The 27,304-nt window shown below is 51.8% G+C and overlaps 1 protein-coding gene across 3 annotated transcripts in view; it reads left to right on the top strand.

Annotated features, from left to right (window-relative positions):
- The window catches only part of dnmbp (dynamin binding protein), a 120,279-nt gene that overhangs the window by 35,150 nt on the left and 57,825 nt on the right, over nucleotides 1-27,304 (top strand). For 2 of the 3 annotated variants that reach the window (XM_085994205.1, XM_085994204.1), the window contains exon 4: nucleotides 4,583-6,160. In XM_085994205.1, the coding sequence (XP_085850331.1) occupies nucleotides 4,583-6,160 (1,578 nt within the window). Of the gene's footprint in view, nucleotides 1-4,582; nucleotides 6,161-13,496; nucleotides 13,995-27,304 lie in introns of those variants that run through there. The other variant, XM_085994206.1, reaches the window with a different exon arrangement.

The following is a 27,304-nucleotide window of genomic DNA, read 5'->3' as shown; positions in this document are numbered from 1 at the left end:
CCTCCGTCAGTGCGGTGCTCCCTCAGTACTGCCCCTCCGACAGTGCAGCACTCCCTCAGTACTGCCCCTCCGACATTGTGGCGCTCCCTCAGTACTGACCCTCCGACAGTGCAGCGCTCCCTCAGTACTGCCCCTCCGACAGTGCGGTGCTCCCTCAGTACTGCCCCTCCGACAGTGCGGCGCTCCCTCAGTACTGCCCCTCTGACAGTGCGGCGCTCCCTCAGTACTGCCCCTCCGACAGTGCGGTGCTCCCTCAGTACTGCCCCTCCGACAGTGCAGCGCTCCCTCAGTACTGCCCCTCCGACAGTGCGGCGCTCCCTCAGTACTGCCCCTCCGACAGTGCGGCGCTCCCTCAGTACTGCCCCTCCGACAGTGCAGCGCTCCCTCAGTACTGCCCCTCCGACAGTGCGGCGCTCCCTCAGCACTGCACTGGGAGTGTCGGCCTGGATTTTGTGCTCGAGTTTCTGGAGTGGGACTCGAATCCATGACCTTCTGACTCAGAGGCGAGAGTGTGACCCACTGAGAGTGAAGAATGGACCTGTGGTGGACCTCCTGCATTCTTTCTTTGTCGACACGGGGGCGGAGCGGGAGAAGAACGTCATCATATCCCGTGCAGTGACACATGTCGGCGTGATTCACGGTTGCGCGTCCCGTGAAACAATGTCGGAAGGTTTTTATGTGAAGGAGGTGTCCTTTCATCGCCCTTTCATTGACTGTGTAACTGAAGCCCCATTCCATACAATCTTGTGTTTGAAAGGAGTAGTGTCCGATTGAACACTCCAGACACAGATCCCATTGTACCCCTCCCCCGGCCTTACCCCCCCCCCCCCCCCCGATCTCTGCCTGTGGCGATCACGTGGACACATTCAAAGGTCTGTTGCTCACCTCCCGCGTGATGCGATCCTCTTCACACGGACTCAGAGACGAGGCCATAAGGCAACACTCAAACTGCCCCATTCCTCCCCCCACTAACTGCTGCTTTTTCAGGTCGATCTCCTGTCACCAGGGAGGTCAGGGCCAAGTGTAGCTCCTCGCGGAGTCAGTGGGTGAGAGGGTAATTGGAGCAGGGTGTGTCCATCCAATTCAGTCCTCATTTTAAAGTCATCCATTCTAGGAGCACAGGAACGGGACGAGGCCATTCAGCCCCTCGAACCTGTCCCGCCACTCAATCAGATCTCGACTCCATTTACTCTCTGCTCCATATCCCTCGTACTCTTACTCAACAGAAATCCATCGATCTCACTCGTGTAAATGTCAATTGATCCCCAACATCCACAGCCTTTTTTGGGGGAGAGAGTTCCCGATTTCCACCACCCTTTGTGTGAAGAAATGTTTCCTGACATCACCCCTGAACGGCCTGGCTCTAATTTTAAGGTTCTGCCCCCTTGTTCTGGACTCCCCCCACCAGAGGAAATAGTTTCTCTCGATCCACCCGATCAACTCCATAATCATCTTAAACACCTCGATCAGATCACCCCTCAACCTACTAAACTCCGGGGAATACGAGCCCGGTTTAACCTGTTTCTCCATCCCTGTCAGTATTTTTCTGTGTGTTTTATCTAATTCGCTCTTAAATCCTGCGACTGACCCGATTTCAATAGACCCACGTCATAATGGATCCCAGATTCTAAGAACCCTTCTCCCCTCCCACCTTCTGCCTCGAGTTCTAATTCTGGATGCGACCTCCCATCCCGGAATCACCACCCAGTGAAACTTAGCTTCCACACTTCACCCTCTCGAACCCTTTTCATAATCCTCAACCCATCGGATAAGGTCCTCCTTACCCTGCTCCACTCTGCGTAGACCCACACGTTACACGTACACGCGTGTACACACTCACGTAAACACATGCGCACGCGTTGTAACCAATGTTCCCTTTAAGCTGAAATAACAACAGAAAACGCTGAAAAAACTCAGCAGGCCAGGCAACATCTGTGGAGAGAGAAACAGAGTTAATGTTTTGGGTCGAGGACCCTTCGTCAGGACTGGGGAAAAAGCAGGAAATGAAACCGATTAAGGAGCAAGTTAGGGGGCTGGGAAATGGGGGAGGGGTGAAAGAACAAAAGGGAAGGTCTGGGGGGGGGTGAAGCAACATTAAGAGATATTCAAGGTGAGACGAGATGGTAATAGGACAGGTAAAGAGACAAAGGATGGCTCTAGATCAAGTGTGAAATGCGCTGGCAGAGTGAAAGACTTAAAGGGGCCGCCCGACCCCCTCAAAAAAAACTACAGGGCACATTGATTGTAACACAGGTGTTTCTTTTAACCAGATTCACCAGGCTGATACCTGGGATGGCAGGAACGACGTATGAGGAGAGATTGGCTCGATTGGGCTTGTACTCGCTAGAGTTTAGAAGAATGAGAGGGGATCTCATTGAAACTTATAAAATTCTGACAGGACTGGACAGACTAGATGCTGGAAGAATGTTCCCGATGGTGGGGGGAGTCCAGAACCAGGGGTCACAGTCTAAGGATAAGGGGTAAGCCATTTAGGACAGAGATGAGGAGGATTTTCTTCACTCAGGGTGGTGAACCTGTGAAATTCTCTGCCACAGAAGGCAGTAGAGGCCAATTCATTAAATATATCAAGGGATATGGGGAGAAGGCAGGGACAGGGTACTGAATTTGGATGATCAGCCATGATCTCATTAAATGGCAGAGCAGGCTCGAGGGGCCGAATGGCCTACTCCTGCTCCTATCTTCTATGTTAACACTGCAAGGTCGAAAGTGCCAAGTTTGTGCAGATTTAAAATGGGGAGCTGGTTGCAGGTCAATGACCGCATTCAAACAGCAGAGGGCGCCGTGTCCTCGTGGAGCTCCACTTTATAACACATCATCGAACCTCTCAAACTCTGTGTGTCTGTCTGCTTGCTTGCTGCAGGATGCTGTGTGAGTGAGCAAGTGGGCTTGGCTGTGATGGTTCCGACAATCGAATATCCCGGCCACACTCCACGTCTCGCCCCCTGCACGTGGCTGTTTGGACAAGAAGCTGCTGGAGAGTATCCTTTTATTTGCCCCCGGTTAGTTCTGCGGACGTTGCCGCGCCAGGTTTTGTTGCCCTCAGAAGCGGATGGTGGGCTAGCAGTGGTTTTTGCCGCTTCGGAGAGCTTTGAAAGTCCGCTGCGTCACGTGGGACAGGAGTCACGTATGTCGGGCCAGGTAGGGAACGCAGGTTCAATTCCCTGAAGGACGTTCACAATCCAGTTGGATACCACAGGGACTGTAGAGAAAGGAGTTGCATTTCTATAGCGCCTTTCATGACCTCGGGATGTCCCAAAGCGCTTCACAGCCAGTGAAGTACCTTTTTGAAGTGTAGTCACTGTCGTAACCCTCCGAGATCTCTGCGTTCCTCCAATCCCGGCCTCTTGTCCAGCCCCCACTCCCTTCGCCCCACCATTGGCGGCAGTGCCTTCAGCTGCCTGGGCCCCGAGCTCTGGAACTTCCTCCCTAAACCTCTCCGCCTCTCTCTCTCCTCTGACACTCCGAGAAGGATATGCTGATGGGGTGAGATGAAGAAGGGTAGGAAGAGGCTGGTGTGGAGCATCAACACCGGCACGGACCTGTTGGGCCGAATGGCCTGTTTCTGTGCTGTAAATACTCTGTAATTTAAAACCTACCTCTTTGACCAAGCTTTTGATCACCTGTCGTAATATCTCCTTATGTGACTTGGTGTCAAATTCTATTTGATAATCGCTCCTGGGACAGTAAGTTGTTGTAATGTAGGGAAATGCGTCAATTTGCGCACAGCAAGCTCCCAGAAACAGCAATGTAATTATTAGCAGATAATCTATTTTTTAGTGATGTTGGTTGAGGGATAAATATTGGCCCCAGGACACCGGGGAGAACTCCCCTGCTCTTCAAATAGTGCCATGGGATCTTTTACGTCCATCTGAAAGGGTAAACGGGGCCTTGGTTTAACGTCTCATCCAAAAGACGGCACCTCCGACAGCGCAGCACTCCCTCAGCACTGCACTGGGAATGTCAGCCTGGATTTTTGTGCTCCTCCAGTCTCTGAACTGGGACTCGAACCCACAACTGTGTGACTCAGGATGTCCCAAAGCGCTTTACAGCCAATGAAGTACTTTTGAAGTGTAGTCACTGTTGTAATGTAGGAAACACGGCAGACAATTTGTGCACAGCAAGCTCCCACAGACAGCAACGTGATGATGACCAGATCATCTGTTTTAGTGATATTGATTGAGGGATAAATATTGACCCCAGGACACTGGGGAGAACTCCCCATCTCTTCAAATAGAGCCATGGGATCTTTTACATCCACCTGAGAGAGCAGACGGGGCCTCGGTTTAACATCTCATCCGAAAGACGACACCTCCGACAGTGCAGCACTCCCTCAGCACTGCACTGGGAGTGTCGGCCTGGATTTATGTGCTCAAGCCTCTGGTGTGGGACTTGAACCCACAACCGTCTGTGTGTGCAGCCCACTGAGCCAGGGCTGTCTACACCTCGGGCAGAGCTGGAGAGGGTGGTAGCAGGGAGAGGGACGGAGATAAGGGAGGAGAGATTTAGCACTCAGATACTGGATCCCGTTGGCTCACTGCGTCTCTCTCTCTCTCTCCTACAGGTGACATCGTGGTGGTGGAGGATTCACCGGACGAGTATTGGCTCCGGGGGCGCACCTACCGGGGATCGAGCGGCACCTTCCCGGCCTCCTGCGCGAGCGAGCTGTGCCTCTCCTCCAGGGCGCGGGAGCTGTCGCGCAAGGCGGTGGGCGAGCTGCCGGATTACGGGCTGGGCCGGGCCCGGGCACTGATGGGACTCTCTGCTCAGCTCCCCGAGGAGCTGGACTTTGCCGAGGGCGAGATCATTACCATCGTGGGGCTGCCAGAGCCGGGCTGGTTCGAGGGCGAGCTGGAGGGCAGGCGGGGCGTCTTCCCTGAGGGCTTTGTCGAGCTGATGGGGCCCTTGCAGACCCCCCTGGTGGGGCCGGGCGGCTATGAGGAGGAGGATGAGGAGGTCGCAGAGGAGGAGGAGGTGGTGGCGGAGGAGGCGGCTGCGCCAGGCATCTACGGAGTGGCCACGTACGACTTCCAGGCGATGGAGCCCGAGGAGCTGGACTTTGCCAAAGGGGACCGTATCCGGATCACCGGGACACTGGAGGACGGCTGGCTCCAGGGGACACTGCGCGGCAGGACCGGGATCTTCCCCGTCCGGTTCGTGAAGCTGGAGGAGCGGGCGGAGGAGGATGGTTGGCAGGTGGCGCCCCTGGCCAACGCTGAATCCAACTCTCCCAGCATGTCCCGGCAGGACCCGGACTCGACGGCGGACGGACCTGCCGTGCCGGGAGGGTTCACCGGGGTGTTGTTGAACCCTGACCCCCCGGTGACCCCCGGCAGCTCTGCCCACGTGTCCCCCTCAAGCCAAGGGTGGGCGGGGACTCCCGGACTCCCGGATGGTGATCCGGAGGCCCCGCCCCCGCCCCCGGAGGCGGGGATTGGAGAGGGGCGGTGCTCCGAAGGTCAGCCGCGGTCGGAGGGGCGGGGCGAGTCGAGGAAGCGGGGCCCCTCCCCCGGCCCTGCACCATGGGGCGTTGGCAAGGCACCGGTTGCCGGGGGCGACCTGGACTCCAAATGGTCGGAGCAGATCGAAGAGTTTGGCCGGAGCCTCCCGGCCCCGAGGTCAGAGGTCGCTCCGACGGTCTGGCGGCATTTCTCCATCTCTGACTACAGCACGGAGCAGGACGTGGCCAGAGGCTCCCCTCGGACACTGACCGGCGGCCGATCAACCAGGCCCGCCCCTCCCCGGCCTCGGATCCCCGCCCGCGCCTCCTCCTCCCCCGCCGTCTCCCTGCGCCCCGCCAGACCCGCGCCCCTCCCCCCTCCTCACGCAGCCTCGTCCCGCAGGGGTGACGCCTGCCCCCCACGGCTCTCGCTCCCGGCCCTGAGCGGGTCCGACTCGTCCCGGGAGGGGGACGGGGAATCGGAGGGTCCGGCCCTCCTCCGGGGCCCCTCGCCCAGCCTCCTGCACTCCAGGATCCAGGAGCTGGAGTGGGACTTGGAGATGCACTACCAGACCCGCGACTCCCTGAGGGCCATGTCAGAGGCACCGGCGGACGAGAATCTCCGGGCCGGAGCACTGGAAAACCTGGAATTCTGCTCCTGCAACATCAAGACTCTGGAAGGGGAGCTTCGTACTCTGAAAGGTAAGACCAGAATCGCATTGAGTGTACGACAGACACAGGCCATTCGGCCCAACTGGTCCATGCTGGAGTTTATGCTCCACACGAGCCTCCTCCCACCCTACTCACCCTATCAGCCTAGCATAGAAACTTACAGCACAGAAGGAGGCCATTCGGCCCATCGTGCCTGTGCCGGCTCTTTGAAAGAGCTCTCCAATTAGTCCCACTCCTCTTTCCCCAGAGCCCTGTGAATTTTTTCCCTTAAAGTATTTCTCCAATTCTCTTTTGAAAGTTACTATTGAATCTGCTTCCACCGCCCTTTCAGGCAGCGTGTTCCAGATCACAACAACTCGCTGCGTAAAAAATAATTTCTTTCTTCATCTCCCCTCTGGTTCTTTGGCCAATCACCTTCAATCTGTGCCCTCTGGTTACCGACCCTCCTGACACTGGAAACAGTTTCTCCCTATGTACTCTGTCAAAACCCTTCATGATTTTAAACATCTCTATAAAATCTCCCTTTAACCTCTGCGCTAAGGAGAACAACCTCAGCTTCTCCAGTCTCTCCATGTAACTGAAGTCCCTCATCCCTGGAATATCCTTCTATTCCTTTCTCCCTCGTGTTTATCCAGCCTCCCCGTAAATGCATCTATACTATTCACCTCAACCACTCCCTGTGGTAGCGAGTTCCACATTCTCACCACTCTCTGGGTCAAGAAGTTTCTCCTGAATTCCCTATTGGATTTATTAGTGACGATCTTATATTGACGGCCCCTAGTTCTGGTCTCCCCCACAAGTGGAAACATCTTCTCTACGTCTACCCTATCGAACCCCTTCATAATTTTAAAGGCCAGGTCAGCCTTCTCTTTTCTAGACACAGCCTGTTCAGCCTTTCCTGATCGGTACAACCTCTCAGTTCTGGTATCATCCTTGTAAATCTTTGTTGCACCCTCTCCAGTGCCTCTATATCCTTTTAATAATGTGCAGACCAGACCTGTTTTCCGAGTGCGGTCTAACCAAGGTTCGATACCAGTTTAACATCACTGCTCTGCTTTTCAGTTCTATCCCTCTAGAAATGAACCCAGTGCTCGGTTTGCTTGTTTATGGCCTTGTTAACCTGTGTCGCTATGTTTAATGATTTAAATGATTTTAACTGCCTCCCACCTTTGAAACTCCATAAACTTGAGCTTATCCGAAACTCCGATGCCCGAATCCTGACTCGTGGATCTAGGGGTACAGATTCACTACAACAACAGCTTGTATTTATATAGCACCTTTAACGTAGCAAAACGTCCCAGGGTGCTGCACAGGAGATGTTAGGTTAAATGACCAAAGCTTTGTCAAAGAGATAAGTTTTAAGGCGTATCTTAAAGGAGGAGAGAGAGGCGGAGAGATTTAGGGAGGGAATTTCAGAGTTTAGGGCCCAGGCAACAGAAGGCACGGCCGCCAATGGTGATTGGAGCGATTAAAATCAGGAACACGCAACAGGCCAAAACTGGAGGAGTGCAGAGATCTCGGGGGGGGGGGGGGTGGTTGTGGGGCTGGAGGAGGTGATAGGGAGGGGGCGAGGCCACAGAGGGATTTGAAAACTAGGATGAAAGTTTTAAAATCGAGGTGTTGCTGAACCGGGAGCCAATGTAGGTCAGCGAGCACAGGGCTGATGATTGAACTAGTGGGAGTTAGGATGCGGGCAGCAGAAGTTTGGATGAGCTTAAGTTTAGGGGAGGGTGGAAAGGTGAGAGGCCGGTCAGGGGAGCGTTGGAATAGTCGAGTCTGGAGGTACAGAGGACACACATGAGGACTGGGTGCCAGGGATCGGTTCCAACGTGGCCGATCCCCGGTTTGAACGGGTCTGTCGCGTTGCGCTGTGAGACGCTTTCCGTGAGACTTTACTGTCGGCGGGCTGTCTGGTTCCCAGGGCGACCGGCCCCGATGTAGAATGAGCAGACCCGCCCAGTCAGCCGTTCACCAGCAGCATTCCATTCATTGCCGTTCACTGCGTGCCTTTGTCCCACAGCCGGTTAGACAGGTTCCTCTCTCTCTCTCTCTCTCTCTCGCTCTCTCGCTCTCTCTCTCTCTCTTCCTGTTGGCTCTTTAACTCTTTATGACACCCTGGATTTCCAAGAAAAAGCTCTCCCTCAATTCAATTCAATTCAAATCGCTTTATTGGCATGACAAGGTACATCTTAAGTTGCCAAAGCATCGAAAAAAACATTTATGGTTGAACACATAAACGCAGATCTATCCATACAGTGTATAAACAGATATATCCCTGTGTGTATAAATATACACTCATATAATATGTATATACTCTTTTCTTAGGTTTACTGGTTGTCCCTCTGCTTATGGCAAGCTGTAACATAGTTTGCCGCTAAAGTTACGCAATTTCTCTCTTCCCCTAAGAGGTATGGGAGTTTTTGGTCGTCATTCAAATTTTTGAATTCAGGGCATATTTTTATGAATTTTGGGTAGAAATTCCCCCTTATGCCCTGATATTTTCCACAAGCTGTGAGGAAGTGCATCTCTGTCTCCACCACTCCCTGACTGCAGTGAGAGCATATCCTGTCCTCTCTTGGCAGCCAGGTCTGTCTGTGTCTGCCTTTTTCGATGGCCAGGCTATGCTCACTAAGTCTGTACCTAGTCAAGGTTTTTCCTCAATTTGCTATCTTCTCTCGCCCCCTCGCTCACTCTCTCTCTTTCTTCCCCCCCTCTGACAGTCTTACATAAGAACATAAGAAATGGGAGCAGGAGTAGGCCAATCGGCCCCTCGAGCCTGCTCCACCATTCAATAAGATCATGGCTGATCTGATCCTAACCTCAAATCTTCTATCACTCTCCATCCACCCGAACCCATGTGATCTCCCGGGAGAGGCGAAAAACCAGACAAAAAACCCAATGGCCAATTTGGGAGAAAAAAATCTGGGAAATTCCTCTCCGACCCATCTAGGCGATCGAAATTCTTCCAGGAGATCACTCTGTCCCTATATTTTCTACAGTACTTACCTTCTGTAAAGGCGATCTCCACCCCAGCCAGGAACAGGAATAAAACCATCTCCTGAAATCTAACAGAATTAGAACACAGTAGGAGCAGAACCAGGCTCCTGGGCCCACTCCACTACCCACAGGGCCATGACCATTCCGAACCTAAACTCATGTCCAATTTCCTGCCCGCTCCCCATAACCCTTAATTCCCTTTACTTCTAGGAAACTATCTATTTCTGTTTAAAATTTATTTAATGATGTAGCTTCCACAGCTTTCTGGGGCAGCAAATTCCACAAACCTACCACCCTCTGAGTGAAGAAGTTTCTCCTCATCTCAGTTTTGAAAGAGCAGCCCCTTATTCTAAGATTATGCCCCCTAGTTCTAGTTTCACCCATCATTGGGAACATCCTCACCGCATCCACCCGATCAAGCCCCTTCACAGTCTTGTCCCATTCCTGCCCTGACTCATTGCTGGGACGTGCCTCCCCTGGGATATACACTCAAGTAACCTTTATTCAAGCATCTTGGGCTCTATAAATTGAGGCAGAGTAAAAAGCAAGGAGGTTAGGCTAAACTTTTACAAGTCACTGGTTTTGCCTCAAGAAAGAAAGACTTACATTTCTACAGCGCCTTCCACAACCTCAGGACGTCCCAAAATTAAATACTTTTTGAAGTGGAGTCTCTGTTGTAATGTGGGAAACGCTGCAGCCAATTTGCGCACAGCAAGCTCCCACAAACAGCAATGTGATAATGACCAGATAATCTGTTTTAGTGATGTTGGTCACGGGATAAATATTGGCCAGGACACCGGGGAGAACTCCCCTGCTCTTCTTCGAAATAGTGCCATGGGATCTTTTACATCCACCTGAGAGAGCAGACGGGGCCTCGGTTTAACGTCTCATCCGAAAGACGGCACCTCCGACAGTGCAGTCTTGCCATGGAAGGAGTGCAGCGAAGATTCACCAGACTGATACCTGGGATGGCAGGAATGACGTATGAGGAGAGATTGGGTCGATTGGGCTTGTACTCGCTGGAGTTTAGAAGAATGAGAGGGGATCTCATTGAAACTTATAAAATTCTGACAGGACTGGACAGACTAGATGCAGGAAGGATGTTCCCAATGGTCGGGGAGTCCAGAACCAGGGGTCACAGTCTAAGGATAAGGGGTAAGTCATTTAGGACAGAAATTAGGAGGAATTTCTTCACCCAGAGAGTGGTGAACCTGTGGAATTCTCTACCACAGAAGGCAGTTGAGGCCAATTCATTAAATATATTCAAGAAGGAGTTGGATATATTTCTTAAGGCTAAAGGGATATGGGGGGAAGGCAGGGACAGGGTCCTGAATTTGGATGATCAGCCATGATCTCATTGAATGGCGGAGCAGGCTCGAGGGGCCGAATGGCCTACTCCTGCTCCTATCTTCTATGTTTCTATGCAGCACTCCCTCAGTATTACATTGGGAGTGCCAGCCTGGATTTTTGTGCTCAAGTCTCTGGAGTGGGTCGAACTCACGACCTTCTGACTCAGAGGCGAGGGTGCTGCCCACTGATGCCACGGCTGACCAGCTGGAATATTGTGTCCAATTCTGGGCCCCACACTTTAGGAAGGATGTCGAGGCCTTGGAGAGGGTGCGGAGGAGATTGACCAGAATGGTTCCAGGGATGAGGGACTTCAGTTATGTGGAGAGACTGGAGAAGCTGGGATTGTTCTCCTTAGAGCAGAGAAGGTTAAGGGGAGATTCAATAAAGGGTTTTGATCGAGGAGATCGGGAGAAACTGTTTCCAGTGGCAGGAGGGTCGGTAACCAGAGGACACAGATTGAAGATAATCGGCAAAAGAACCAGAGGCGGAGATGAGGAGAAATGTTTTACGCAGCGAGTTGTTGCGATCTGGAACGTGCTGCCTGAAAGGGCGGAGGAAGCAGATTCAATAATAACTTTCACAAGGTAACTTGAAAAGGAAAAATTTGGTTGAGGGGGAAATTTGCAGGGCTCTGGGGGAAGAACAGGGGGCAGTGGGACTAATTGGAGAGCTCTCTCGGAGCCAGCACAGGCACGATGGGCCGAATGGCCTCCTTCTGTGCTGTGAGATTCTGCGACTACGGGGCCGTGTTCTCGCTGAGGGAGCGAGACAGTGAGTAAATCGAGGAATTGCCTCTGTGTTCAGGCCCGAGGAGGCGTAGGCTCAAACAGCCACCCTGGCTCATCGGACGGGCTACTTGAGGCTCTAACACCTTCCATTTGCTCCACAGCCACCGCCTGGGGGGGGGGAGAGAGGGGGTCCAGTTTGGTGGGGGAGGGGGTTCCTGACATGTGTCACAGGGAGTGGGCCTGGGTGGTTCGAGGCCTCAGAGGTGGGGAAATAAAATGGTGGGGCCTTCTCGCAAAGGACATTGGAAACCTGGAACTCTCCTCCACACCCCCCCCCCCCCTTCCCAAAACACTGTGGATGCTGAGGGTCAATTGGAACTTTCCAGACTGAGATGGACAGTGTTCTGTTGGGTAAGGGAATCAAGGCAAGCAACTTGTGTTGAGATACAGATCAGCCATGATCTGATTGAATGGCGGAATGGGCTCGAGGGGCCGAATGGTGGCCTCCTGTTGCTATGGGGCATTGGTTGCTTCACCCGCCTCATCGCGAGCGGCTTGGTGCAGCGTGGCTGTCTTTGGCGCTCGTTGCCGTGACGCTGAATAGCGTGCGTGAGTATAGCTCGGTGACCAGCAGCAGGCGGTTAAGAAGGCAAATGGTATGTTGGCCTTCGTAGCAAGAGGGTTCGAGTACAGGAACAAGGATGTCTTGCTGCAGTTGTACAGGGCCTTGGTGAGACCACACCTTGAGTATTGTGTGCAGTTTTGGTCGCCTTATCTCAGGAAGGATGTTCTTGCCACGGAGGGAGTTCAGCGAAGATTCACCAGACTGATACCTGGGATGGCAGGAATGACGTATGAGGAGAGATTGGGTCGATTGGGCTTATACTCGCTGGAGTTTAGAAGAATGAGAGGGGATCTCATTGAAATTTATAAAATTTTAACAGGACTAGACAGACTAGATGCAGGAAGGATGTTCCCGATGGCAGGGGAGTCCAGAACCAGGGGTCACAGTCTAAGGATAAGAGGTAAGCCATTTAGGACAGAGATGAGGAGGAATTTCTTCACCCAGAGAGTGGTGAACCTGTGGAATTCTCTACCACAGAAGGCAGTTGAGGCCAATTCATTAAATATATTCAAGAAGGAGTTGGATATATTTTTTAAGGCTAAAGGGATCAAGGGATATGGGGAGAAAGCAGGGACAGGGTACTGAATTTGGATGATCAGCCATGATCTCATTGAATGGCGGAGCAGGCTCGAGGGGCCGAATGGCCTACTCCTGCTCCTATCTTCTATGTTTCTATGACCAGATCAGGGCATCTGGTCCACACAGCAGGGGCTCAAACCCTCTCCGCCCCGCACCACCCCCCCCCCCCCCCCACACAATATCGGGGCCATCGATTGACCACCAGAACCCCCCAGGGACGGGCCACTCGTCCCGGAGCTCCTGCTGCAGGTAAACTGAAGGGACCCCCAGCACCACCCCCCCCCCCCCACCCTCGTGAGACCTGACCCTTTCCGCTACAATAACCTCCCCATGACCCGTTCTCCTGCCCCTCCCCCACGACGCCCCCCCGCCAGACCTCCTGCCCTTCCCCACCCACTGTAAACGTTCCTTTACACAAACACCCGCCGAGCTGTTTAAACTTTCTTTGCTTTTCCCCAATAAAAGCTCCGTCGCTTGCCATTTTTCCTCTCTCTCTCTCTCCACCTCTCCATTAAACTTAGAAAAATCTTCACCTCCTTTCACTCAATGAGACCAAAGCTTAGATTCTGTCCCCTTTGACGCCCTCGCTGTCCCCTTTGACACTCTCGCTGTCCCCTTTAACGCTCTCGCTGTGGGAGTTTTGTTTTATCCACTCCTGCAATGTGTCAGTCAGTTTGACCTGAACAAGGCCCAGCTCTCTGCCAACTCCACCTGTGCTTTACAGAATGAGCTGCTCCAACCCCTGCTCTGTCACACAATCACCCTCTCTACCCCCTCTCTCCCGCCCCCCTCTCTCCCGCCCCCCTCTCTCCCGCCCTCCCGCTCTCCCACTCTTTCTCGCTCTCTCTCACTCTGTCTGTCTGTCTCTCCCTCACTCTTTCCCTCTCCCTGTTTGTGTCTCTCTCGCTAATTAAGCTTGTTTTGGCTCTGTATTAAGAAAAGCTGATTAATCCTTTACTCAGTCTGGGGCCAAGCTGCTGATCAGCCAATCAGTGGGCAGAGAGTGGCCCCTGGCCACAGTTCCTGTGAGCTGCTGGTGGGGGGGTGGGGCGGGCGGGAGGGAGGTCGGTCGAGGTTTGAGCAGCGAGGCAGCACCAGGAGCCCGAGCCAGCTCGTGGATCCACTCCCAACTGGGGAGGTGTGATCCTGCAGAGGAGGAGCCTGCCCGGCAGGGAGTGCCTTGGCTTTCATTCTTGAAACACCTGTTTGTTTTCCTTGTGCCCAACCCTCCCCCTTTGCTCCGTCGAAGCAGCCTGGGAGGTGACAGACTGCTCGATACCGGGTTTCGCTCTCTCTGCCCTCTTTACTGCCCCTGTTTGAGCACTGTGCTGGGCTGGGCTGAGGAGTGGGCAGCACAGGGCTGGCACGGTTCATGGGGAGGGGGTGACTATGAAAGGTAACGTGCTGCTGGCCCAGCTCGCCCCGTACCGCGCTGACAGGATGCAGGACTGGGACTGCCCGGATTATCGGCTGAATCCTCGGGAAGGGGAGTCTGGATCTCTGACCAGGAACAGTCTGTACCGAAGGACGGCTCCCAGCCGCTTCCGGCACTCCGAGCTGGTGCTGAAGAGGCAGCAGATTAGAGGTGAGGCGGCCCAGAGATTGCGCTCTCTCTCTCTCTCTCTCTCTCTCTCAGTTCAGTTCAGTTCAAATGCTTTATTGGCATGAAAGTTTACAGAGAACCATATTGCCAAAGCTTACATAGCAAAAAGGTACAGTTTTCCAACATTCTGTAGGTGTCAATCGATTTGACATTTGTTGGGTATATACAATATTACTTTTAAACAATATTAATTTTAAACAGTCTTTCTACTTCATTTGGTACGTTCAATATTAATTTTAAACAGTCTTACTTTTAAACAGTCCTCAGGTTGTGACATGTTGTTACATATCACAACTCTCTCTCTCTCTCTCACACAAACACTCTCTCTGTCTCTCTGTTGCTCTCTGTCTCACACACTCTCTCTCTCTCTCTCACACTCGCACTCTCTGTCTCTCTCTCACGCACTCTCTCTCGTGCACGCTCGCTCTCGCACTCCCACTCTCTCTCTCTCTGTCTTTCTCTCTCTCTCTCTTTCTCTCTCACTCTCTGCCTCTCTCTCTCACTCTCACTCACTCACTCTCTGTCTCTCTCTCTCTGTCTTTCTCTCTCTCTGTCTTTCTCTCTCTCTCACTCTCTGTCTCTCTCAAATTCAAATTCAAATCGCTTTATTGGCATGATAAGGTACATCTTATGTTGCCAAAGCATCATAATACATTTATGGTTGAACACATAAACGCAGTTCTATTCATACAGTGTATAAACAGGTATATCCCTGAGTGTATAAATATACAATCGCATTATTTATATATACTCTTTTCTTAGTTTACTGGTTGTCCCTCTGTTCATGGCAAGCTGTAACATAGTGTGCCGCCAGTGTTACACAGCTTCTCTCCTCCCCCAGTAGGTATGGGAGTTTTTGGTTGTCATTCAGATTTTTGAATTCAGGGCATATTTGTGAGAATTTTTGGTAGAAATTCTCCCTGATGCCCTGATATTTTCCACAGGCTGTGAGGAAGTGCATCTCTGTCTCCACTACTCCCTGACTGCAGTGAGAGCATATCCTGTCTTCTCTTGGCAGCCTGGTCTGCCTGTGTCTGCCTTTTTCGATCGCTAGGCTATGTTCGCTAAGTCTGTACCTTGTCAAGGTTCTTCTCAGTTTGTTATCCTTTACCATGGTCAGGTAATCAGCTATGCTGTATTGTCTGTTTAGGGCCAAGTAGCAATTGAGTTTGCTTTGGGTTTTTGTTGTTTCTGCCCAATATGTCAGATATTTTTCCTTTTGCTCAGCGACGATTGTGTTGGGTCGAATTCTTTGTGTTACCCTGTCACTGTCCTGGGGCTGGTTATTGTTAGCATTGTTAGTAGTTACTTCACTGAGTCCCAGGACTAGTTGACTGAGGGTATTCTTCTTTATGGTCAGCTCTTGGCATTTCAGGGCGTCGTAGTGATAGCATTGGGGGTTGCTCATTTGTAGGTGATTCCAAAATTTGGTGGCTCTTTTTTGGATAGTGATTATTAATGGATATTGGCCTAGTTCCGCCCTGCATGCATTGTTTACTGTTTTCCTTTGAGTCCGGAGGATACTTTTACAGAATTCTGCATGTAGGATCTCAATTGGGTGTTTGTCCCATTTTGCAAATTCTTGTTGTGTTAGCGGTCCCCATACCTCACTGCCATAGAGTGCAATTGGTTCAATTACTGATTTGAAAATTTTGAGCCAAATGCTAATTGGGATTTCTATTTGGATTGATTTTTTGATGGCATAGCAAGCCCTTCTTGCTTTCTCTTTCAGTTCATTCACAGCCAGTTTGAAGTTTCCCGTAGAACTGATTTTTAAGCCCAAGTATGTGTAGTTAGTGGTTTGTTCAATTTTGGTTGTTCCTAGTGTGAAATTTATTTTGGGTCCCTGATGTTTGGATCTTTGCTGGAACACAAGGACTTTGGTTTTTTGGGGATTTATTGTCAGGGCCCAAGTCTGGCAGTACGACTCCAGCAGGTCCAGGTTCTGCTGTAGACCCTCCTTAGTTGGTGACAGCAGAACCAGGTCGTCTGCATAGAGGAGGAATTTAACCTTGGATTCATATAGGGTGAGGCCGGGTGCTGTGGATTGTTCAAGTAGTTTTGCCAATTCATTTATGTAAATATTAAAGAGTGTCGGTGAGATTGGCGAGCCCTGCGTCACCCCCCGCCTCTCTGGGAAGTATTTTGTTTGTTTGTCTCCAATCTTAACTGCACATTTGTTGTTTGTATACATTGATTTAATTACATCATATGTTTTTCCTCCTACCCCGCTTTCGATAAGTTTCAGGAATAAACCGTCATGCCAGATGGAGTCGAAAGCCTTCTGGAAACCTATAAAGCATGCGTAGATTTTGCTTTTGTTATGGTGAACGTGTTTGTCAATTAGGGTCTGTAGGGTGAAGATATGATCTGATGTTCTATAGTTTGGCTCACACTCACTCACTCACTCTCTCTCTGTCTCTCTCTCTCTCTCTCTGTCAATTCAATTCAATTCAATTCAAATGCTTTATTGGCATGAAAGATTACAGGGAACCATGTTGCCAAAGCTTACATAACAAAAAGTACAGGTTTCCAACATTCTGTAGGTGTCAAACATTTTTGACCCTCGTTGGGTACAGACAGTATTAATTTTAAACAGTCGTTGACCCTCGTTGGGTGCATTCAGTATTAATTTAAAACAGTCGTTGGGTACATTCGGTATTGATTTAAACATTTTTAGCGTATATATGCTATGGGTCTTTCTCTGTCTTTCTCTCTCTCTGTCTCTCACTCTGTCTCCTCTCTCTCTGTCTTTCTCTCTCTCTCACTCTGTCTCTCACTCTGTCTCTCTCTCTCTCACTCACTCTCTGTCTCTCTCGCTCTGTCTGTCTCACTGTTGTTATTGCTGATTATTTGTGGTGCAGCCCCATACTCCTGCTCTGATTACTCCAAGATTCTTAATCCTCTGTGTTGCCAGTTAAAGATTTTACCGTCTTGATTTTAACATCCCCCACTCTCCGTAAACTTGCGCTCATCCGAAACTCTGCAGCCCGTGTCCTAAACTCGCACAAAGTCCCGTTCACCCTTCACCCCCTGTGCTCGCTGACCTACATTGGCTCCCGGTCCGGCAACACCTCAATTTCAAAATCCTCATGTTTGTTTTCAAATCTCTCCATGGCCTCGCCCCTCCCTATCTCTGTAACCTCCTCCAGCCCCACAACCCCCCTCGAGATCTCTGCGCTCCTCCAATTCTGGCCTCTCACGCATCCCTGATTTTAATCACTCCATCATTCATGGCCGTGCCTTCAGCTACCTGGGCCCAAAGCTCCGGAATTCCCTCCCTAAACCTCTCCACCTTTTCACCTCTCTCCTCCTTTAAGACGCTCCCTAAAACCTACCTCTTTCTTCGACCAAGCTCTTAGTCACCTGTCCTAATATCTCCTGATGTGGCTCGGTGTCAAATTTTGTTTGATAATCGCTCCTGTGAAGCACTGTGGGAGGTTTTACTGCGTTAATGACGCTGTATAAATACAAGTTGTTGTAATGTAAGAAACGCGTCAGTCAGTTTGCACACAGCAAGATCCCACAAACAGCAATGTGATAAAGACCAGATAATCTGTCGTTGAGGAATAAATATACACACAGAGCAAGATGGAGGGGGACGAGAGAGATCTTTTACGACCACCTGAGGGGCCTCGGTTTAACGTCTTACCCGAAAGACGGCACCTCCGACAGTGCGGCACTCCCTCAGTACTGCCCCTCGGACAGTGCGGCGCTCCCTCAGTACTGCCCCTCGGACAGTGCGGCGCTCCCTCAGTACTGCCCCTCCGACAGTGCGGCGCTCCCTCAGTACTGCCCCTCGGACAGTGCGGCGCTCCCTCAGTACTGCCCCTCGGACAGTGCGGCGCTCCCTCAGTACTGCCCCTCCGACAGTGCGGCGCTCCCTCAGTACTGCCCCTCCGACAGTGCGGCGCTTCCTCAGTACTGCCCTGGGGGTGTCAGCCTGGATTATGTCTCTGGAGTGGGAACTTGAGTCCATAACCTTCTGACTCACAGGTGAGAGTGCGGCCCACTGAGCCCCGACTGACACCTTTATCGCTTGAAGTCTCGGCCTGACGGACGCTGTGAGCCTGCCCTCCACGTTTAGCAGCGAAGAGGTGCATCTCTCGGGGGTCTTGTGAAGACTGCCGCCTCTCCCATTCCCAGGGCTGTGGACTTGCAGTTGCCAACCCTCCAGGGTTTCCCTGGTGTCTCCAGGAATTGAAGATTAATCTCCTGGACACTGCAGAGAAAATAATCGGAGCACTTAAAAAAGATATAATGTGTTGTATTTTCTTTGAACGTTGTTGTTGATTAGTTACGAGAGTATTGGAGCTGGGGGGAATGGCTGTGACTACTGGGGTACTGCAAGGATCGGTCCTTGGACCCCAGCTATTCACACTATATTAATGATCTGGATGAGGGAACTAGATGTAATATCTCCAAATTTGCAGACGACACAAAGCTGGGTGGGCGTGTGTGCTGTGAGGAGGATGCCGAGAAACTTCAGGATGATTTGGACAGATTGGGCAAAAGTATGGCAGATGCAATATAACGTGGATAAATGGTGAGGTTATCCACTTTGGTGGCAAAAACAGGAAGGCAGATTATTATCTGAACGGCAATAGGTTGGGAGAAGGGGAAGTGCAACGAGACCTGGGTGTCCTTGTGCACCAGTTGCTGAAGGTAAGCATGCAGGTGCAGCAGGCAGGCCTTCGTAGCGAGAGGGTTTGAGTACAGGAACAAGGATGTCTTGCTGCAGTTATACAGGGCCTTGGTGAGACCACACCTTGAGTATTGTGTGCAGTTTTGGTCGCCTTATCTGAGGAAGGATGTTCTTGCCATGGAAGGAGTTCAGCGAAGATTCACCAGGCTGATACCTGGGATGGCAGGAATGACGTATGAGGAGAGATTGTGTCGATTGGGCTTATACTCGCTGGAGTTTAGAAGAATGAGTGGGGATCTCATTGAAACTTATAAAATTCTGACAGGACTGGACAGACTAGATGCAGGAAGGATGTTCCCGATGGTCAGGGAGTCCAGAACCAGGGGTCACAGTCTAAGGATAAGGGGTAAGCCATTTAGGACAGAGATGAGGAGGAATTTCTTCATCCAGAGAGTGTTGAACCTGTGGAATTCTCTACCACAGAAGGCAGTAGAGGCCAATACATTAAATATATTCAAGAAGGAGTTGGATATATTTCTTAAGGCTAAAGGGATCAAGGGATATGGGGAGAAGGCAGGGACAGGGTACTGAATTTGGATGATCAGCCATGATCTCATTGAATGGCGGAGCAGGCTCGAGGGGCCGAATGGCCTACTCCTGCTCCTATCTTCTATGTTTCTATGTTCGACTGGGTGAGGCAGTTGGAGGCGAGCGCTTGCTGAAACCTCCACTCGGAGGACGCTGCCTGAAAGGGCGGAGGAAGCAGATTCAATCGTAACTTTCAAAAGAGGAATTGGATAAATGCTTGAAGGGGGAAACATTACAGGGCCGTGGGGAAAGAGCGGGGGGACAGTGGGACTAATTGGATCGCTCTTTCATAAGAGCCGGCACAGGCTCGATGGGCCGAATGGCCTCCTCCTGTGCTGTACGGTTCTAACCCGAGTTGTCGACCCCAGGGTGTGACAGGTGTATTCGGAAGGGGCCTGGAGTAACAGATAAGGCACCTTGTGTGATTCAGCGGTGTTTAACTTCCAGGGTCAGGAATGCTGTGCTCCAGCCTCACTGTCGCTGAGGAACCACCTTTATGAAATCTGAACCCCAGGCTCTTCAAGCCTCATTCCTGCAGTCTGTATTCATCAGGTGTAATTCAGTCTTCAATACCCAACCACCCACCCCTCCCCGCAAAGCAGGAAATGAATGTCTCGCTTTGGTTTTTTTTAACGTACCTTTGTCACTTTGTAGTGTCGGATAGGCTATATTTTATTTACAGGAGCCCTCAACAGCAGCCCTCTGACTCCCCACATCACTGTAACACCAACCGAGGTGAGTTCTATCTCCCAGCAGAGTTTCCTGGCCTTGTCCATCTCCCCCCCCCCCCCCCCTCCTCCCCCCCCACTCCCATCTCTCCACCATTGGCGGCCGTGCCTTCAGCTGCCTGGGCCCTAAGCTCTGGAATTCCCTCCCTAAACCTCTCCGCCTCCCTCTCCTCCTTTAAGACGCTCCTTAAGAACATAAGAATTAGGAGCAGGAGTCGGCCTTACAGCCCCTCGAGCCTGCTCCGCCATTCAATAAGATTATGGCTGATCTTCGACCTCAACTCCACTTTCCCGCCCGATCCCCATATCCCTCGATTCCCCTAGAGTCCAAAAATCTATCGATCTCAGCCTTGAATATACTCAATGATTCAACATCCACAGCCCTCTGGGGCAGAGAATTCCAAAGATTCACCACCCTCTGAGTGAAGAAATTCCTCCTCATCTCGGTCCTAAAAGGCCGACCCCTTATCCTGAGACTGTGACCCCTAGTTCTAGACTCTTATAACCTAACTCTTTGACCAAGCTTTTGGTCATCTGTCCTAATATCTCCTTTTGTTTGATAATCGCTCCTGTGAAACACTGTGGGATGTTTTACTATGTTATAGGTGCTCTAAGTGCACGGTGGCATAGTGGTTAGCACTGTTGCCTCACAGCGCCAGTGACCCGGGTTCAAATCCGGTCTCGGGTGACTGTCTGTGTGGAGTTTGCACATTCTCCCCGTGTTTGTGTGGGTTTCCTCCGGGTGCTCCGGTTTCCTCCCACAGCCCAAAGATGTGCGGGTTAGGTTGATTGGCCATGATAAAAAAATTGACCCTTAGTGGGATTAAATACGCGGGGTTACGGGGATAGGGCTTGGGTGGGGTGGCTGTCGGTGTAGGGACCAGGTGCTAGGGTTTGGATGATCAGCCATGATCTCGATGAATGGCGGAGCAGGCTCGAAGGGCCGAATGGCCTACTCCTGCTCCTATCTTCTATGTTTCTATGTTGTTGGGGGTCATGATTGACCAGAAACTGTACTCAACCAGACACACAAATACTGTGGCTACGAGAGCAGGTCAGAGGCTGGGTATTCTGCGGCGAGTGTCTCGCCTCCTGACTCCCCAAAGCCTTTCCACCATCTACAAGAAAAGAAAGACTTGCATTTCTATAGCATCTTTCACCACCTCAGGACGTCCCAAAGCGCTTCGCAGCCAATGAAGTACTTTTTGAAGTGTAGTCACTGTTGTAATGTAGGAAACACAGCAGCCAATTTGCGTACAGCAAGATCCCACAAACAGCAATGTGATAATGAACAGATAATCTGTTTTAGTGATGTTAGTTGAGGGATAAATATTGGCCCCTGGACACTGGGGAGAACTCCCCTGCTTATCTTCAAAATATGCCATGGGATCTTTCACATCCACCTGAGAGAGCAGACGGAGCCTCGGTTTAATGTCTCATCCAAAAGACGGCACCTCCGACAGTGCAGCACTCCCTCAGTACCGCACTGGGAGTGTCAGCCTAGATTTTGTGCTCAAGTCTCTGGAGTGGGACTCGGAGGCGAGAGCGCTACCCACTGAGCTACAGCTGACAAGTCAGGCGTGTGATGGAATACTCTCCACTTGTCTGGATGAGTGCAGCTCCAACAATACTCGAAGTTTGACACCATCCAGGACAAAGCAGCCCTCTTGATTGGCACCCCATCCACCACCTTAAACATTCACTCCCTCCACCACCGGCGCACCGTGGCTGCAGTGTGTACCATCTACAAGATGCACTACAGCTACTCGCCAAGGCTTCTTCAACAGCATCTCCCAAACCCGCGACCTCTTCCACCTAGAAGGACAAGGGCAGCAGGTGTGTGTGAACAGTATCACAACAACAACTTGCATTTATATAGCGCCTTTAATGTAGTAAAACCTCCAAAGGTGTTTCACAGGAACGATTATCAGACAAAATTTGACACCGAGCCACGTAAGCAGATATTAGGACAGGTGACCAAAAGCTGGGTCAAGGAGGTAGGTTTTAAGGAGCGTCTTAAAGGAGGAGAGAGAGGTGGAGAGGTTTAGGGAGGGAATTCCAGAGCTCGGGGCCCAGGCAGCTGAAGGCTCGGCCGCCAATGGTGGAGCGATGGAAATCGGGGGATGAGCAAGAGGCCAGAATTGGAGGAGCGCGGAGATCTCCGAGGGTGGTGGGGCTGGAGGAGGTTACAGAGATAGGGGGATGGGTGAACCTCCAAGTCACACACCATCCTGACTTGGAAATATATCGGCCGTTCCTTCATCGTCGCTGGGTCAAAATCCTGGAGCTCCCTCCCTAACGCCTCTATCCACCTTCACCTCATGGACTGAAGCGGTTCAAGAAGGCCCACCACCCCCTCAAGGGGCAACTAGAGATGGGCAATAAATGCCGGCCTTGCCAGCGACGCCCACATCCCGAGAATACACCTTTTTTTTAAAACATGACCAGCGGCCGGAGACTGATCTCCGAGCACAGATGGGAAAGTTCCTCGTGAGAAACTCACGGCCCTTCCATTTGGCGTAAACATAGCGTGCAAGTGTCCTGGACTAACCAATGTTGACAGGGAATCAAATCCCCTCCCCCACCCCCAGTAACCAAGCAACGCAGGGCGTGCCGCCTGACTGGCGCTGTTATCAGTGTCGGTGCTGCTGGTCTTATCACAGCAGCTGGGCACCGCAGGTAGACTGACACTCTGCACTGGCTCTGGAGCCCAGCCAGTTTACAGGAGGGCGAAGGTGCTTCCCCAGGGTGGGGGAGCTTAGTTGGCTGGTGTCTGTGTGTGTGTGTGTGGGGTACTGGCCCGCACGGGAAGTTCCCCGTTGATGCAACAGGTGGTGAAAGGCGCTGCATCAACGCTTTCTTGTTCGGTTTACATTCACGTAGTGAGGCTCCGGGGACTGCTGGCCTCGGAAAAGGAAAAAAGAGAGAAAGACTCTCATTTCTCCAGCGCCTTTCACAACCTCGGGACGTCCCAAAGTGCCTTACAGCCAATTAAATACTTTTTGAAGTGGAGTTACTGTTAATAGAAACATAGAAGATAGGAGCAGGAGTAGGCCATTCGGCCCCTCGAGCCTGCTCCGCCATTTAATGAGGTCATGGCTGATCATCCAAATTCAGTACCCTGTCCCTGCCTTCTCCCCATATCCTTTGATCCCTTTAGCCTTAAGAAATATATCCAACTCCTTCTTGATTATATTTAATGAATTGGCCTCTACTGCCTTCTGTGGTAGAGAATTCCACAGGTTCACCACTCTCTGGGCGAAGAAATTCCTCCTCATCTCTGTCCTAAATGGCTTACCCCTTATCTTTAGACTGTGACCCCTGGTTCTGGACTCCCCCGCCATCGGGAACATCCTTCCAGCATCTAGTCTGTCCAGTCCTGTTAGAATTTTATAAGTTTCAATGAGATCCCCTCTCATTCTTCTAAACTCCAGTGAGTATAAGCCCAATCGACCCAATCTCTCCTCATACGTCATTCCTGCCATCCCAGGTATCAGTCTGGTGAACCTTCGCTGAACTCCCTCCATGGCAAGAACATCCTTCCTCAGATAAGGCGACCAAAACTGCGCACAATACTCAAGGTGTGGTCTCACCAAGGCCCTGTACAACTGCAGCAAGACTTAATTGCTCCTGTACTCCTGTTGTAATGTAGGAAACGCGGCAGCCAATTTGCACACAGCAAGCTCCCACAAACAGCAATGTGATAATGAACAGATCATCTGTTTTAGTGATTTGGTTGAGGGATAAATATTGGCCCCAGGACACCGGGGAGAACTCCCCTGCTCTTCTTCGAAATAGCGCCTTGGGATCTTTTACATCCACCTGAGAGGGCAGACGGGGCCTCGGTTTAACGTCTCATCCGAAAAACGACACCTCTGACTGTGCAGCCCTCCCTCAGTGTGCCTGGATTTTGTGCTCAAGCCTCTGGAGTGGGACTTGAACCCACGACCTTCTGACTCAGAGGCGAGGGTGCTGCCCACTGAGCCACTGGTTGACACCAAAGGGACGAGCATTTCTTAAGGACACGAGTGACACGAGCACAAACTTGCCTCCCTGTTGCCAGCGTAGTGGAAATGGTACTGGGCTAATAATCCAGCGATCGTGAATTCAAATCTCACCAGGGCAGTTTGAGAATTTGCATTTAGTTTAAAAACATCTGGAAATAAAAAGTACGATTACTGAGACCGAGATGAGGTCTCGGTAAAAGTGACTGAAGCTGTTGGATTCGTAAAAACCCAACTCCTTCACGAATGTGCTTTAGGGAATGAAACCTTCCTGGTCTGGCCTATATGTGACTCCAGTCCCACCAAGGATATATTGGCCTTGGAAGAGGTGCAGCGCAGAATAATACCGGGGCTTAAAGGGTTCGGTTCCATTCACAACTCCTCAGATAATGAAGCAGTCCATGCCCGCATGCAACATTCAGGCTTGGGCTGATAAGTGGCAGGTAACATTCGCGCCACACAAGTGCCAGGCAATGACTGTCTCCAACAAGCGAGAGTCTAACCACCGCCCCTTGACATTCAACAGCATTACCATCGTCGAATCCCCCACCATCAACATCCTGGGGGTCACCATTAACCGCAAACTTAACTGGACCAGCCACATAAATGCTGTGGCTACAAGAGCAGGTCAGAGGCTGGGTATTCTGTGGCGAGTGTCTCACCTCCTGACTCCCCAAAGCCTTTCCACCATCTACAAGGCACAAGTCAGGAGTGTGATGGAGTACTCTCCACTTGCCTGGATGAGTGCAGCTCCAACAACACTACCACCTAGAAGGACAAGGGCAGCAGGTGCGTGTGAACACCACCACCTCCAAGTTCTCCTCCAAGTCACACACCATCCTGACTTGGAAATATATCGCCAATCCTTCATCGTCGCTGAGTCAAAATCCTGGAACTCCCTCCCTAACAGCACTGTGGGAGCACCTTCACCACACGGACTGCAGCGGTTCAAGAAGGCGGCTCACCACCACCTTCTCGAGGGCAATTAGGGATGGGTAATCAATGCTGGCCTTGCCAGCGACGCCCACATTCCAGGAATGAATTTTTTTTTAAAGTTATGAGAACAGGTTGCATAAACTTGGCCTGTATTCCCTTGGGTTTAGAAGATTGATCTAATTGAGGTGTGTAAGATGATTAAAGGATTCGATAGGATAGGTAGAGAGAAACTATTTCCTCTGGTGGGGGGAGTCCAGAACAAGGGGGCAGAACCTTAAAATTAGAGCCAGGCCGTTCAGGGGTGATGTCAGGAAGCACTTCTTCACACAAAGGGTGGTGGAAATCTGGAACTCTCCCCCCCAAAAAGCTGCTGAGGCTGGGGGTCAATTGAAAATTTCAAAACTGAGATTGATAGATTTTTGTTGGGTATGGGTATTAAAGGATATGGAACCAAGGTGAGTAAATGGAGCTAAGATACAGATCAGCCATGATGTAATTGAACAGGCTCGAGGGGCTGAATGGCCGCCTCCTGTTCCTACATTATTCTTTTCACACAGGAACCGGCCTGCTGAGTCTACCAGCATTTTCTGTTTTTGTTTCAGATTTCCCACATCTGCCAATTATTTGTTTCCCCCCTCTCTTTCCCCCCCCCCACTCTCTCTCTCTTTCCCCCCCCCACTCTCTCTCTTCCCCACTCTCTCTCTTCCCCGCTCTCTCTCTTCCCCGCTCTCTCTCTTCCCCGCTCTCTCTCTTCCCCGCTCTCTCTCTTCCCCGCTCTCTCTCTTCCCCGCTCTCTCTCTTCCCCGCTCTCTCTCTTCCCCGCTCTCTCTCTTCCCCGCTCTCTCTCTTCCCCGCTCTCTCTCTTCCCCGCTCTCTCTCTTCCCCGCTCTCTCTCTTCCCCGCTCTCTCTCTTCCCCGCTCTCTCTCTTCCCCGCTCTCTCTCTTCCCCGCTCTCTCTCTCCCCGCTCTCTCTCTTCCCCGCTCTCTCTCTTCCCCGCTCTCTCTCTTCCCCGCTCTCTCTCTTCCCCGCTCTCTCTCTTCCCCGCTCTCTCTCTCTCTCTTCCCCGCTCTCTCTCTCTCTCTCTTCCCCGCTCTCTCTCTCTCTCTTCCCCGCTCTCTCTCTCTCTCTTCCCCGCTCTCTCTCTCTCTCTTCCCCGCTCTCTCTCTCTCTCTTCCCCGCTCTCTCTCTCTCTCTTCCCCGCTCTCTCTCTCTCTCTTCCCCGCTCTCTCTCTCTCTCTTCCCCGCTCTCTCTCTCTCTCTCTTCCCCGCTCTCTCTCTCTCTTCCCCGCTCTCTCTCTCTCTCTTCCCCGCTCTCTCTCTCTCTCTTCCCCGCTCTCTCTCTCTCTCTTCCCCGCTCTCTCTCTCTCTCTCTTCCCCGCTCTCTCTCTCTCTTCCCCGCTCTCTCTCTCTCTCTTCCCCGCTCTCTCTCTCTCTCTCTTCCCCGCTCTCTCTCTCTCTCTCTCTCTTCCCCGCTCTCTCTCTCTCTCTCTTCCCCGCTCTCTCTCTCTCTCTCTTCCCCGCTCTCTCTCTCTCTCTCTTCCCCACTCTCTCTCTCTCTTCCCCACTCTCTCTCTCTCTTCCCCACTCTCTCTCTCTCTTCCCCACTCTCTCTCTCTCTTCCCCACTCTCTCTCTTCCCCACTCTCTCTCTTCCCCACTCTCTCTCTTCCCCACTCTCTCTCTTCCCCACTCTCTCTCTTCCCCACTCTCTCTCTTCCCCACTCTCTCTCTCTTCCCCGCTCTCTCTCTCTCTCTTCCCCGCTCTCTCTCTCTCTCTCTCTTCCCCACTCTCTCTCTCTCTTCCCCACTCTCTCTCTTCCCCGCTCTCTCTCTCTCTTCCCCACTCTCTCTCTCTTCCCCACCCTCTCTCTCTCTTCCCCACTCTCTCTCTCTCTTCCCCACTCTCTCTCTCTCTCTCTTCCCCACTCTCTCTCTCTCTTCCCCACTCTCTCTCTCTCTCTTCTCCACTCTCTCTCTCTCTCTCCCCGCCTCTCTCTCTCTCCCCCGCCTCTCTCTCTCCCCCGCCTCTCTCTCTCCCCCGCCTCTCTCTCTCCCCCGCCTCTCTCTCTCCCCCGCCTCTCTCTCTCCCCCGCCTCTCTCTCTCCCCCGCCTCTCTCTCTCCCCCGCCTCTCTCTCTCCCCCGCCTCTCTCTCTCTTCCCCGCCTCTCTCTCTCTTTTCCCCACTCTCTCTCTCTCTCTCTCTTCCCCACTCTCTCTCTCTCTCTTCCCCGCCTCTCTCTCTCCCCCGCCTCTCTCTCTCCCCCGCCTCTCTCTCTCTTCCCCGCCTCTCTCTCTCTTCCCCGCCTCTCTCTCTCTTCCCCGCCTCTCTCTCTCTTCCCCGCCTCTCTCTCTCTTCCCCGCTCTCTCTCTTCCCCGCTCTCTCTCTCTCTC

The sequence above is a fragment of the Somniosus microcephalus genome, chromosome 8 (genome assembly GCF_052327205.1).
Source record: "Somniosus microcephalus isolate GS21.2 chromosome 8, FLI_Smic_1.0, whole genome shotgun sequence".
Taxonomy (NCBI): domain Eukaryota; kingdom Metazoa; phylum Chordata; class Chondrichthyes; order Squaliformes; family Somniosidae; genus Somniosus; species Somniosus microcephalus.
The sequence above is the reverse complement of the archived record's forward strand: the minus strand, read 5'-3'. Positions and strand labels throughout refer to the sequence as shown.